This window comes from Tachypleus tridentatus, chromosome 8 (assembly GCF_004210375.1).
Source record: "Tachypleus tridentatus isolate NWPU-2018 chromosome 8, ASM421037v1, whole genome shotgun sequence".
NCBI lineage: Eukaryota > Metazoa > Arthropoda > Merostomata > Xiphosura > Limulidae > Tachypleus > Tachypleus tridentatus.
Window position 1 is genome coordinate 69,156,468 of NC_134832.1, and position 15,977 is coordinate 69,172,444.

Here is a 15,977-nt window from a genome sequence, read left to right on the forward strand (position 1 = left end):
TCGGTCAAATAAACCAAGTTTGTAACCATTTTATACTCATTCTCATTTCCATACTATTACTTTTAATATTTTAGTATTTTCACACAATTTGGCAGTAAACATTACAAGACCTCTGTATATAAAAAATACATATTTTTAATGAAGTACTTGTTAATAAAGGTTTGCCTCTAAATTTATCAAGTAGTTTTATTAACTAGTCCAAGTGCAAAGTGACTTTCATGTTAAAATTAAAAATACTTTTATTCATTTGAAAATTTACTAATTTATGTAATCTCTAAAAACCTTTTCAATAATTATAAAATTTACTTTTCAGTACCCTATATACAAGGTTGACCTAAATTATCTTTTCATTTTTCATTCTCAAGCAACTTCACATGTAACATCAAACTACATTTATACTAAAACAGTAGACATCTGTTTTTACTTAAATTTTATTGCCCTTTGAACTGCCTCCAACTAATAATCCCATCACATACAAGTAGTAAGTTACTTGGAAACTCAAAGCTTAAATTACCATATCAAATTACATAACAGTAAGAAAAATCTTGTGAAGAATGTTTATTATTGTTTCTCTTTATCTTACCTCATCTAACTTATTAATTGTTATTATATGATGTACACCAGAAAATAAAGAAAAATTACATGGATGAATTACACATCTCCAATAATTATCATAATTTTTCCGGCTTTCTAACTATGTGATAAGAGCCTCAAAATCTAGCTGAGCTTGTTGATGTGATGCCAGTGAGAACAAATGTGAAACTAAAAATGGAAACAGACAATGTACAAAATTACGTCATTTTATAGATTACAGCTTTGGCTTTCCATTCATTATAAATAATATGGTATAAAATATCCAAGTGAACTATTGGCAATTTGTGTAAGACAGGATATGACAGATGGGTGTTGCAAGGTGGTTCTGATTTTCTAGTTTATGGCTCTGTAAATAAGTAACAAGAAAGTTATGAAAATTATGTTTTGCCTAAGTAATATCTATATCATAATGAGTAATTTATGTTAAATTTTGTACTTTTCAGAGAGTTGATAAATAAATCAGAGAAGAAGAAAAACCTGAAAAGCAAGTATCACATTCTCATATCAAAAGAAACTGGGCATTTTAAAATAAATCCTTGTAAAGTTAAGAACTTAAAGTTTATAAAATATTAATTAAATTTTGATGCCAACTTTATTCATACATAATAACGACATAGTTTAATTAAATCTTGAATGTAACTCTAAAAAAATCATGATGTTCACAGTTTGACCTGATTGTGGCAAGTGTTGATCAATACATAAAGTAAGAAATAAATGAAATAAACAAAATCTACGGTAGAAATGAATAAGAAAGCTAAAACGTTAGAGTAAAGGCCTCATATTTACTAAAATTAAATACATATTTTTGTGTGCACATATTACTGTAATGTTAAAAAGATTTCATGTGTACTATAAAAACAGTGTAGTATATGCTGCAGCAATATCCAACCCAGTAAAAAATTGTTTTCTTATATTAACCACAAAATATACAGTTTCTATGTCACATGGTATTTACTTCCTGAAAAATGTCTGAAATGTCACAGAAAAACAGAACAGAATAAATTCATTATTTAAATATGTTACTTTGTTATCTTTTACCAAACTAGGCACCTTGTGTATGTATAAATGTAAATAAATTCAGTATCAAAATATGAAGAATGAAAAAATGTTAAAGGCAAAGGCAGTTATTATGAGTTATTGTTTATTCTTATTTTTCTGTGATTACAATAAATATAGATAATTTGGTTTTTGATATTCATAAATATCAATGATCTTAATAACAAATTAAAATCAAATTTTGAAATTCAATTTGAAAGGAACAGCATTTTACTTATAATAGACAGAAATATCCTTCACTTAAAAGCACTTCATTCACAGCTTATTTGTGTGAAAAAGTTACTGATTTTGAAAATACTAATATAACATATAACAATAACTTAAACTGCCTTGTTACAAACCAGAGATTCTCACCTAAGTATCCAGAAGTTATTTACGACATCCATTCAAAACTAAGACTACTACAGAATTTGTTTATTGTGGTAGCTCAATGAATACCAAGTTACTAAAGTATGATACCTGTACTCAATTAAAAATACCTTATACATATTTTGAGTCACTGTTTAAATGAAAATTACATTTAGCATAGGATTTCTACTTGCAATAATAATTATAACTTAAGCAAAGATATATGTCTCTTCTGTCTCATGCATCCCAGTTTGCACTGAAAATCAGTTATCTACACCAAAGTTCACTATTTTAAAATCAATATAAATTTCTGAAGAAAGATGAATTACCTTTACCAATACTGAAAGCAGTTCTGAGGTAAAACTTCTACAGTAAGAGTAGTATGATAAACACCACACATATTTTAGATTTAACCTTCTGTTTGTCACTAGTAATACTCTGTACCTAGTAAAACATACACACACAAAAATTCTCAGAATTAAAGGAACAGTTTTAATTTTTTTTTATTCAGCCCAAAATTGTCAAATTTGCATATTCAAATTTCTCCGTTGAAAAAACAGAATCCAATGTGTTAAAAATGAAAGGCAAAGATCATTGAGACCAAACAGATTATAAACGGATTTAATAAATATTTTGTTTAACCTCTCTTCATGTAAAATGCACACAAGTGGCTTCAATAAATAACCAACAGCTAAATTTGAAGAAAAAAAAAATTCCAAAAGTCACTGATAAACCTATGAAAGGATGGCAATAGTTGTTAAGGAACTCTGAAAAATGATTCCTGTGTTGTAGTCCTGATATTACAGGGATGTGCTCAGGTATTCATTGCATTAATTTTCAGAGGTTTAGTTCAAAATAACAATAAAGTTAGAGAAAAAGTTTTCACATTGATTTGGCAATGCTATACAAAATGTAATAAACTGGTAATTTTGTGACATAGCTTATAAAAATATATTTATCAAATGGTACTTTTTTCTAACTATTATTATTAATAGACAAGCAATAATAATAATAATAATCACAATACAGTGTCAAAGAGAAGTATCCCATTTTGTAATACATCAGATGTTAAGATGAAATTCCAACCAAAAAATTCTGGGATGGACTGCACTTTGTAAAACTTGTGTATCTGTTGTTGTTATTGGCAGTAACATAAAACATTTGAGTACCACTATAACAAAGTATATTCTGTAAAGACGCAAACCTTATCTTTGTTTTGACCAAAAACTTATTTAGCCTATTCTTTAAGACTTTTCTATTTATGACTGTTATGGTTGTATCAAAAGTGTCTATTTTAAGCCAAACTTATCTCATTTAATAAAACTGCACTACTGACTGTGGTCTTGTCTTCAAAATTCTCACCACTGCTCTTAGTTTAAACATTCTAGGCCTTGACACCAACCTCTGTCTAGAGGACCAGGATGAGACACTTGTAAGCTCTGGTCTTCAATCCAAGATTGGTTACTTGAAATTACTCTTTTTTTTAATGAGGTTTTGAAAATATCCTAAACCTAATTATCATTACACTTATACATAGAAACAAACTCAACAATATTAGTACCTTTTATACTATCAAACCAATTCAAAACAATGTTTCGAATTTATTTATTATTATATATTTATATACAGAAATAAACAAAGAGGTAGTGTAACCCTAGTTAGATGTTTATAAATGATATGACGGCAAGTAATAACTAAGTCAAAAATATTTGCCTCACAACAATCATTTTCCAGCTGAAAATATTAAGAAATAGCAGTAATAGTTTTATTGAATTTAATTTTTTTTTGAAAGATGAAAATTATTACAAGGTGACAAACGGAGTGTGACTTCTGAAAGATAAAGAATGTTTTTAACTATGCCTAGAATTTTGAAATAACAAGTGCAAGTATAAGAATAGAGATAATTTCCAATTCGTGACGTAGGGCATTATTTTTTTTCTTTACAAGTTGGAAAGAATATTTTCAATTTTCAAGATTGGGAATAAAAACATAGATGAAACTTGCACAGAAAAATTGAAAAAAACAAACAAATAATAATAATAATAACCGATGACAAATTATACTTCCAAACCAAAAAGAGTATGGTAACAGGTTAGTGTTTAAAATCAAACTACACAATGAGCTACCAATCAGTGCTGCGCTCATCACAGGTATTAAAACATGGTTTTTAACATTATAAACTATGAATTATTTAACCAAAATAATGGAGGTTACAGAATCAAAGTATTTTTTCCAACACAATACACGTATATTACATGTTAGTTTTTAATTTTTTTTAACTGAATATAAAAATTTATGGTTGGATAAATATTATACTTTTGCAGACATTTTCTTGTATTCCAACACAACATTTTTACTTGTAGGTTATTCAGTAAAAACTAAAAAACGTTACTCACCTAGTTCCATGCCTCAGTTCATTTTTCAGCCATCTAATTGCTTCTCTTGCTCCCACACTTTCTTTCTGACGTTCATCAAGACTAGCTGTCACTAATAACAAGTAAGGAAATAAAGAAGTAGTTATAATAAAATCACATTCAAACTATCATGTCTTACATTTGCCAAACACACAAAAAAAGCACTTATAATTAGGAGAAAAAAATACTTAATCAATATTGAACTCTGAATTATTGTTTCAAGTCATACAATGGTGTTCAGTGCACATCATAACTTTTACTAAGTTACAGTTAAAATGCAATTAAACAACTTTATTGTCAATGCACGTGAAAATGTTTGGCATCAATACATAATTTACAATTCAAGTTTCAATTAGTTTAAAAAGGATATATTTATGTCAATTTTTAATCTTTATTTCTACATGTCACACAATACCTTTTAGCTCTGAATTATTTGTTTTAAGCTTTCTTTCTTCCCTTTAAGTGTTACAATATTCCATAATTAGATACTCTGATAACAGATACTAACAGGCCAGAAATTAAAATAAGAATGTCTGATCTCTTTCTAAATTATTTATTTACTCATGCTTTCTTGTTAACATTACATATTTATAACCAATAAAAAAGCCATTCTATGACCTACGTGACTGTAATGTCTTTGATTCATTTTAGTAAAAGGATATCAGTATTCCACTAGGTAATGAAATGTTTTAAACCTTTTCATAAGTAGGTAAGTTAGAAAGAAAGATAAGTATGAGTAATTCTGGTTTACTCTTTGAACTTTATTTCCAAAATGAGTATTTGAAAATTATACAATTATTTTGGGACAACCAACTTAGGTTCGATGAAGATCAGCTTCCAAGATCAAAAAGGTTTCAATCCTGAAGTGTTGAATTTTTTTCTTTAACATGTTATTTTTTTTTATAGATGTGTAAACTTTAACCAAAAAGTCCTAAAATGTACAAATTAAAAATTTAATAGATTAGATTAAAAAAAAAGGTAAATGGGAATTTTGTTGCCTTGAGGAATGCACAAAGAATATATGTTGTTAGATAATAGGTGACGTATCCTAATTGTTTTTAAAATAAAATCCCTGCACTTTGTTACTATAGATTATAATGAAGTATGAATAAAAGAGAAACAAAACAAAATTAAAAACAGAAGTACACTGTTACAAGCTTGTTGCCATTTAGGATAAATAATTGTAATTTTCTGCTGAAATCTGCAGTCATCCTAAAAAGAAGGAAAGGATAATTAAGATATCATGTTTTGTTGTGTTGGTTACAAGGCCAGTCAAACAGAGAGCACCAATATAGTGTTAAAAATTGAGAAAATAGCAGATGAAATACAAATTTGTATTAAAAACTTTCAACACACATTTAGAAGGTTCTAGAAGTAATTATAGTGGAACAACCTCTCTGAGTAAGAAGGGAATAACACAGTTTTCTATGTTTGACTTTCATATTGTGCTCTCAGCACTCTTGACTCAACAAGAGTATCTATAACCTTCAGTTTTATTTATTAATTACGAAGCAAAAACTAATAGTAGAAGTAAACTGTGCTACTGAATGTACTTACCAACAGATGGCACAACAATAACAAATCTCTTGAATAATCTCAGCTGCTTTAACAATGCCAAATGTTGACAGAAGGAGCTAATGTCAGGAACCAGATAAGAGGAAAGTTGGGGAAATCCTCCTCCTTTCACTTTAGATTCCAAATCATTCACTTCAGCCTAGATCCACATACCCATATCAGTGAAATATTAGACATATGAATCAAAAAAATATTACTGATATGTTTCATCATTTAAAAAATTTGTATACTAAAGGAAAATTCACTAACATTAAAATATTAGTCAAGTAGAATTTGCAAACAAGAACAAAAAATATATAAAAAATAAATTGACATCATAAACTGATATGCTTTATACAACATAAGACAGTTAACATATATTTATATTTCTAATAATACTATAGAGTCATGACAATATATTTTTCACAACATTCCTACCTTCAACCACAGATGAGCCATGTTCCACATCATCTGTTTTCTTTGACCTACAGGTTGCTCAACTCCCTGAGAAATATAATTAATTCAAAATATTAACACTAAAAAATACTCTTGAAAACAACAAATACCTGAATAAAATTTAACAGGTTAAATAAAAACAAAGTAATTTATTCTGCTTGTTAAAACCCAGGCACTAAACTAAACAAGTCTCATCTTTGCCTAGAAACTATACACACACACACATTTATATATATATATATACATATATATCATTTAGTAATTAGTGCAAGGTTTCTTCTTGTGTAATGACATAAAACAGAAGTATGAAATTAATTCAATACTTCTCTAAAGTTAATAAAAAATTCACAATTCAGTTTTTGGAATAATGGTGCATACAAGTCAGACAAAAACTTCCAGTGTTAGTTTTCTTTCTCCAAAACTCTTCTGTTGTTTATGGTTTCATCAGGAAGTTTCAAACAAATATTCACTTACTCTTTAACTGTCTTATCATAATATTTACACATTTCTTCAGTCGGCATCAAATTCAAATTTTTGGTTTATCATTAATGCTTATAACAGACACAGAAAAAAAGAACAAAAGAGAAGTGTACAAAGAAACAGTTATGAAAAGAGATGGACACCAGGACACAATAACAGTAACTAGTCAATAACACAATAACATTTAGAGATGGACACCAGTAACTAGTCAATAACACAATAACATTTAGAGATGGACACCAGTAACTAGTCAATAACACAATAACATTTAGAGATGGACACCAGTAACTAGTCAATAACACAATAACATTTAGATTGTTATAAACTTACAGCCTCAGTACTTACAGCTCCACTGAAACTTTTTTCTGTGCTACTTGCAGTAAAGCATTCTTTTTCAGAGTTAAAATTGACTCCTGTCTTTGGGAGCCTAGCTAATAACTGGCCAAAATTGTGAAGACACTGTATGCAGAGAAAAACCTAGTAACACCACAAGCAAAAAAACAAATGTTTATGTGTGCATTTTAGCTCATACACTTGTGTGAGAAAATCAAATCTAGATTAACACAAAATTCAACTTAACACTTTTGAACAATCTCATTAATATTGTGTACATTAATTTATAAACTTTTTTTTTCCCTCAAAAAGTCTACATATTAGTGGTATAATATGATATTCCAGAATACATATCCACTGATATCTAACAGGTAAATAAACATTAATTATTACAACACACAAAATGATTGTAAAAAAGTTAAGAGAACTAATGAAAGCTGGAGAGCAAAAAAAAATTAAACACAAGCATTTTATCTAAACTGGCCAGTTTCAGTGTTCTCATGACAAAAGTTTGGATACTGAAGTAACAAAAGTAACTATGTTTACACAGAATGAAGGCAGTAACAACATATATATGACATTGTTCAGTTACAATGAATGTTCCAGTGTTATATCCCACAATCTTACATCACTCTCGTTACACAAATTAAATAGACATAAACCACTAGCATATAATGACTTGTAGAAGCCTTTATGCAATCACTAAACTTGAGTACAACGTGTAATTCAGGAAAACAACAACAAAGAAACAGAGCCAAACAACTATAAGTTATTACAGAGAGACTGTTGTAATATATCACTTTTACAGGGTTAGTTGTAAGCTTACAGCCTTCACACACATCCCACTTAAGCTACTTACCTGAAGAACATCTGCAGAAAAATGTTGAAACATTTGCCTGAACAAAAGTACGTTGTTATTTCTAAGTTATGGAAGGATGAAATGTGAGTTGTGACAGGGTAAGTGCACTAAATTATTTGTACAAAAACTTAAGTTTTATCATCCAATAAAGTTTTAATTTACTACACAGTAACATAATAATTATTTATAATATAAAGATCAACCATGTAATACAAAAAAAGCTACATATTCAACTGTTTCTAGATGAAATAACAACTGGTTAGTCAGAATTCCACATATAGAACTTCTTTTAAAAATTCCAAATAACTACAACAAAAAAAACTAAGCAGAGATAAATATTTATATTGTAGAAGGTTATTATGTCAAAATCTGATAGTTTTCTTCTTTTACTAGATTACTTCTTTTGCATATTCAGAGTTTTTATTATTATATGTAAGCAAATAAATCATGTAATTTAATTTGACTTAAATCAACAATTACTAACTTCTTCTTTCAAACTAAGTCCATAGGATGTATCAAATTCCAACTGAAGGTGAAAATTCTCAAGTGGGGCTAGCCCACGTAGGGTAAAGTCCTCTGGCAAAGGCTGTGTTTGTTTCCATTCTGGTCCATTCCAGACAAAACCTTGAACACTTGGAGGACTAGCATCGGAAAATACCAAGCATTAAACTTACAGCAACTTAAAGCAGTCCAGTAAGTTCACAACAACTACCAGGTGTTGCTCTGTCTGTCTATATATATGTAGTAATATTATACTTTTGCTAATTCTTTCACATCAAAGACCTTGCTATCCACCCCCAAACATTTTCAATGGGGTTCAGTTTGAGCAAACACGCTGGATGGTCCAAAAGAATCACGTTATTCACCATGAAACAGTCCTTTGTGCTGTGGGCATTGTGGATTGCAGTATTGTTCTTGTGAAAGATCCAGTCATTTTCACAAAAGTAAGGGCCTTCAGTCAATAAGGATGCTCTCTCCAACATGCCAATGTAACCAGCTGCTGTTTGATGCCCCTGTATAATACTGGAAGGAGAAAGTACCCCAGGATATCCTTATCGTGCTAGTAACGTTTTCTAGGTCCCATGTTTGGTGCTTCTCAGCAAAGTTTAACTGAGCTGTTTCATGGTGTGGAAGGAGGCATGGCCTTTGAAGACGCTTACAGTTTTCAAAGCCTTTCTCTCACAGATGCCATCTTATTGTTCTTGATCTACATTCTGCATCAACACTACTCAACACCGGTGAAATTTTCATGGCCCAACCACTTGAAATTCTCGTTCCATATCTTTCAGGATCTTTTAAGAAATTTGCAACATTGAGACCTTGCTTTTGCAGCTCAACAATTCTGCCAAGTTCAAACTCTGTCAACTTTTTAGCCTTTGCTAGGTTTTTACCCAATGTAACACAGGAGATGTCAGTGGGAGATGTTGACAACACTAATGCTTGAACACAAATGACTAAATTTCATTACGTGTTTACCGATTAACGCTTCGTTTCTGTATGGTCTTAAACTTTTGACCAGCTAGTATTTAGGCTAATTTCATAGTGTTCACATTTTACCCATTAAATGCTAAAAAGTATTTATTTTTATTTTCCCTTTTCTTATTTTCATCTTTCGAAGCTCAACTCAAATAAGTGGTTGAGTCTAACAATGCAAAATGCATATTTTTTCATGTTCACTGGCTTTAAGGTTTTGGCCAGCAGAGCATTTCAAAAGTTTAATTCCATATAAAAATTACCATACGATATCAAATGATCAAATAGCAATTAGTCATACATATTAATATAAATCAAATGCTAGAACAAATTGGTTATTTAAAGCAAAAATAGTGATATCATATATGAAGACCACAGTTTAAAATAACTTGTAGTAAGATAATAACACTCCAGAAAAAAATTACAATTTAACATAAATATACCAGAATTTAAACAAACAAAGAAACAGCTTTAATCACCTCTCCATAAGTTACAATAATGTCACTGTTGATGATTTGCCAATCAGCAACAACTTTGATACCCGGGCAAAAGTCCTTCTTGGTTGATGATTTTAATGACTTCAACTACTGAGGGTGTCAATTCCTGTTCCACTAGAGACCTATATTTAGGATGATATTACTGAAAAAGATATTTTGGTGTTGACTATATCCAAAGACTGACAAAAACATTCATCACATTAAAATATTATACAAAACAAAAATGTTTAAAACTGAAATACCAGACACTTATTTTTATCAATCTGAGCATAAAATAACACTATGTAACAAAATTTTTACTTTTAATACTAATACAATCAAGTCCATTTTGTAGAACTGCCTTATTACTAGTCAAATTTTCTTCTAGTCTTCCATTGCAGTCAACAGCAGTGCTCGTGACACTCTCAACACTAAGTCCACTGTGCTCACAGTAGTCACTCAACTCTTCTTCTTCGACTCCATGCTCAGTTATACTACCACTGGTGCAACTAGCTGTGTCACTGCTGTTCTTCTAAGTCTGACTCAGAATGACCTGAATCATTGTTTTCATAACACACAGAAATTAGTTAGCAATTGATAATGACAAATTTTTTGTTGTACGTTTATTCGACCAAACACATGAACTGGTTTGAAATGATTAAAAAAAGGCCACTGATTTTATACTTTACATAGAACATGAATGATAAGAACTTGGAGGTCATAAACAGCACAAGTACGTCGTATACCATACACCTAAATATATCAAAATAATATCAGGATTTCCTAAAGCCTTTTGAGATGCTGACCCCTTTAGAAATTTATAAAGCAGTCACTGATTCTCAAATTCTTAGAACATAAATTAGAAGTGAAACTTCAAAATATAATCAACTTTTATGATGCAATCATTAGGAAACATAAAATGTGAAAAAGAATGAGGTTTTCTCTAAAAGTTGCCTGATGAATATCAGACTGTAGGGTTCAGAGTTTGAGTCCCTGAAGTTTCTAACATTAAACCTATTTCTCTGTCTCTTCAGAAGTCCAACCATTTACATGACTAATTGCAGTTTTAACAACATACAAACTTGGAGAGTCATACAGTGCATAGGCCAACTTTAGTACAGGAGTTATTTCTGTCCTCCTATCAACACTTAAGTCCTTATTCACCCCTTTACAGTCTCACCAAACCAAGGGGATCAATATCAACCATTCTGGGAAACCCTAATTTTCATGATAAAGAATTTTGACAGACATTTGAAAAATTACAAAGTTTTATATTTAAATATCCATAACAAAGAGATAAATGAAAAATATAAAGTTATTACTGAAATAAACCTCAAAAATGTGACAAGAAAAAACAAAGAAATAATAATATCTGATCGATTAGAAGTCATAAAAATGAAGAAGATAAATTGGAACTATTTTAAACTGTTCTGGTCATCGTTATGATGAAGTCCAAAACTTGATAAATACCATTAATAACTTTAATCCAACATGAGGTTGTTTGACATAATCTATTGCAAAACATAAATTATTTTCAAAGTAAAAAAAGTCTCTGTCATAAAGAACGTAATAATATTGAACAATTTTATACAGAAATAATACAATCTGTTAGACACTTTAAAATATATACTTACAATATTTAAAAATACCATGCAATGCATCTGAGATAAATAATAATGATACGATAAAATCTGTGTCACTAAAGTTACTAATGACCAGACAATATTTTTTATAGTAAAGATGTATTTTATACAAACAAAATTGAAAATTACCAATCCTGAAATTTTTTTAAAATAAAAATATCATATTAACATTATTGTGAGATATCTAACCAGTCACAAGTTGAAATGGTGAAATGTATTAAAATCTTGAAGAATATTTATCTGGGAAATGTAATGTGACATCGTGGTTATCTTATCGTTAAGTTTCCACAAAGCTTTGTTAGCATTTAATCACCATGTTGTACAGCATAACTGTCACAGTTTTACATTTTTAACCCTAAGGGTGTTTTACCATTTCACTATGAATAATTTACAATTATAATATTTTAAGTACTTCTGGATATGAAATTTCATTATCTTGACTTCCAAATCACTTTTATAGTATTTAGTGCAAACTACAGACAAATACCCAAATTCAAACCTACAGCTTCATATAATTACATTTTCATGTTTACAAAATACAATTTCATGAAAGTTCTTAAATGGTGTCACATCTGTGCTAAAGTACAAACATTTAAACCTAATGGCTCAGAAGAGCTAATTTGACAAATTATAAACTGTGCCCAAGTACAACTGGTCACAGTGATGACCCTGTAAATATTTTCTGAAAACTGTGAAAACAGAACAGCTACATTTGTACAGATAGTTTGTGCTTTATTGACACAGTTTTGCAAGCCTGATAAAAGATATGAATATTCAATCATAATGAAAATAAATACATTTTTATTGAAATTTTTTGTATACCTTCTTCAGTAATTAATACTTTTCAAATTTTCTGGCTCTTTCTGTTACAAAGATTTATTCATAACCTACCATCATGAACTTTAACAAAGGTATCACCACCAAAGTGGTCAGAGTAGTTAAAAATATGTTTGCTAACCATATTCTTAGACTTGACCAATCTATCTTCACAAAATAACACGTTGTTTTACTATTCTTTGATTGTTTGTTTAAACAGAGTATTTGTGATGAAACTTAGTTGAATGGACGATAACTGCTGTAAAATCACAAGTGTAGAGGATGACATTTTGAAGTCTTCCACTTGAAGACGAGAGGTGGAAGACTTTCCAAATGTTATCATCTACACTTGTTTTTCTCCAACAGGCATTTGCCATCTATTCATGTAAGTTTCATCAAGTTATTTTACTTGTGTTATTTACATACAATAAACCTAACAAAATAAATAAGGATTTGAATCAAAATAATATATTGGTGTTACCTTCACTACCCTCTAAATTTAACTAATGTCTGGTCGTAAGAGAAACTTTTCATAGCTTTCAAACAGATATAATTTAATACAAAAAACACCTTTTAACAATGAGAAACACACCTAAAGAAACTAAAAATAAAAGTATCAGATCTCTAGTTTAGTTTTATGTTTACTAAACTTTTCACAAGATTCCTCTGTTCATCTCTGAGGACCTCTGCTTAAATATTTTACTTGCTTCACACTGATGGAAACAGTTTATAATATGCTCCATCTAATGGCATTCAAACCTTATTTGTAGCTATATTCTTTATGCTTTTCTTCATTGTAGTTCAGACTACATGCTGTGACATTATAAAAGGGTGGAATTGAAAAACTGTAATAATAAAAATAAGGAAAGAAACATAAAATGTTTAATTATGTATTTAAAGTATGATAGTTTATTTATCTATAAACCAATGTTTTGGGATGGAATGAAAATTTGAAAATAATTTAAAGTTGCACCATTTACAAGAGATTCCCCTCAAAGCTGTATGCAAACAAGTTTACATTTTTTAAATTTTCATTCCAATTTTTATTTAAAAAATGTTACAAAATGATAAAATAACCAATTCTAAAGTATTTTTGAGGTAGAAAATGTTGAATTAGAGTTTTCTATGATAACTATATTGGGTAAAAATCTTTTTACCTTTTACTAATTGAACTGGCGTGTGTGTTTTTCTCATAGCAAAGCCACATTGGGCTATCTGCTGAGTCCACCGAGGGGAATTGAATCACTAATTTTAACATTGTAAATCTGTAGAGTTACCGCTGTACCAGCGAGGCACTACAGAACTGGTAGTTATCTACTTTTATTTCATGTAGTAGTTAAATTAAAATAAAAAAATGTTAACACCTTCACTTAATTCTGAATCTTCCTGTCTTCCTGGTCGCAAATCGAGAAATTTCGGATTCATTACTCGAGTAAGTTAACTACTAGACCACGCTCGGCCCAAAGTTGTATGTACTTTTATTGCACGGATAAAATCACTTGTCTCACTTGGTGGCGCTGTTTTCTCTTTCGTTCGCTACGTGAGTTCCTTTTCCCATCAGTTTCTACAGTTGACAGAGATCAAGAAAAATGAAATATTTGTTGAGTTATATTTGTTCATTATAACTAAAATTAACAAGAAATCGAAGTTTATTTTTCTTGGCATTTTTACGTACCAAAATGACATTTGCGGAAATTAATATTTAATTTTTATTACCTGAAATTTGATTAACAAAACAAAAATCGCTTGGAAAACTTTTCTTGTTTTAAGCAAAAAAAGCCATGTTAAAATTTTCTTTGAGTTTTTGTTTGTTTTATAGTAAAGCCAGTTACATCACTCCGTCTACCGTATTCTCCGTAAAAGATTTAACTCCCTATTTGCCCCCAGTGGCTTAGCGGTAGGTCTGCGGACTTTCAACCCTAAAAACCGGGTTTCGATACCCGTGGTGGGCAGAGCACAGATAGCCCAGGGTGTAGCTTTGTGCTTAATTCAAAACAACAATAACAATTCCCTGTTTTAACTTTTGTAAATCAGTATGGTTACTGTTGCCCGCAGGAGGAACTCTCAGAAAACGAGAAAACAAAGCTATTATTTTTTTTCTTTATACCGTGAGATGGCACTATCATCGACTTTATTTGTGGTTTTGTATTTTCTTCTTTAAGTTTCGAGAAATTTATCAATATATACATGTGAGTAAAGAGAGAAGCAGTCATTAACGATAAAAAAAAAATAAAAAAGAGCTTTGGTCAAGTTAGTGAATAAAAATATGTAGTAAAATATAATTAGAGATATTTCTGTTTCAAACACAAAACAAAACAAACAGGAATATACGCGATAACTATAACAAAATAATGACAACACCTTAATAAAATATGTATTTAAGTTTCTAAGAAACAAAACTACTTCAATCAAGAAAGTCCACAGTTTTTTCTGTTCCGTATTCCGTCTTATTCTTTGACTTTCTAAGTCCTCACAACATCTTGTCTTATACATTTAAACTGAGAATAATTTCTTAGTACTACACTACAAAATTGATTCCAGGTACCTTTCTGGTTAAAAGCTAACACACAGGATTACATACAAAAGTCGTAGCAGTTTTCACACGAGACCTAAAACTCGAGCGTTTTATAAAATCCCGGTCACACCAAACATACATATACTTTCAGCCGTGGGGACGTTATAATGTGACGGTCAATCCCACTATTCGTTGATAAAAGAGTAGCCCAAGAGTTGGCGGTGGGTAGTGATGACCAGCTGCCTTTCCTCTAATCTTACAAGGCTAAATTAGGGAAAATAAAATATATTATGGATTCTGAACAATTCGAAAGCGCTGGAAAACGAAAAACACATTACGTCATAGTACCCGCGATTCCAAGTTGCGGAAGACGTTTTTTTTTATTTTCTGCCACAACGGGACGCCAACCATGGATATCAGATTCACAGTGGTGAGTTGTTCCACGTAAGCAATAACGTGCTTATAAATTCACTTTTTCGTTAACGCACGTCCCTAATTAACGTTTTTTTTAAGCGTTAGTAAATAAATTTCTGGACTTGAAATATCTAAACGACATCGCAAAATAGATATCGGAGTTTATTTTTAATTTGAAGGCGGGAGTTTTTGTGTGACCTAGAATAAACAACGCACGAGAATTCAAAATTCCGGATTAAACTCGCCAGCAGATAAGTTTTTTTTTTTTTGTCCAGAAAGTTGTCCCACCTGAAGATAGCTCCGCCTTTCTCAATCGTTCAAGATAAATTTCGAAAAGAACTGCATTCTGGTGTTACGAAAGTGTTATCCCTGAGTCATTTCATGCATCTAAAGTGCACGCTTCATAACTCTGACCTTGACAGTTAGAAGGACATCCGGGAACGTTTTGTAAAGTACAAAGAACTTTCATCTTAACCGATCCGTTTGCAGCACGTGAGTACGTGGTTTAGTTTTTTTCTTAAACCCTCCCTCCCAAAAAAAGCAAAA

At 30.4% G+C, this 15,977-nt stretch overlaps 1 protein-coding gene across 1 annotated transcript in view; it reads right to left on the reverse strand.

Moving 5' to 3' along the window:
* LOC143222586 (nonsense-mediated mRNA decay factor SMG5-like) overlaps positions 1-8,757 on the reverse strand; it is a 30,662-nt gene extending 21,905 nt beyond the window's left edge. The window contains exons 1-5 of the mRNA XM_076449286.1: positions 8,579-8,757; positions 7,233-7,379; positions 6,405-6,470; positions 5,970-6,126; positions 4,395-4,485 (exon numbers count right to left, since the gene is read on the reverse strand). Of these exons, the coding sequence (XP_076305401.1) occupies positions 4,395-4,485; positions 5,970-6,126; positions 6,405-6,437 (281 nt within the window). The 5' untranslated portion in view covers positions 6,438-6,470; positions 7,233-7,379; positions 8,579-8,757. The remainder of the gene's footprint in view (positions 1-4,394; positions 4,486-5,969; positions 6,127-6,404; positions 6,471-7,232; positions 7,380-8,578) is intronic.
* Positions 8,758-15,977: the final 7,220 nt, after the last annotated feature.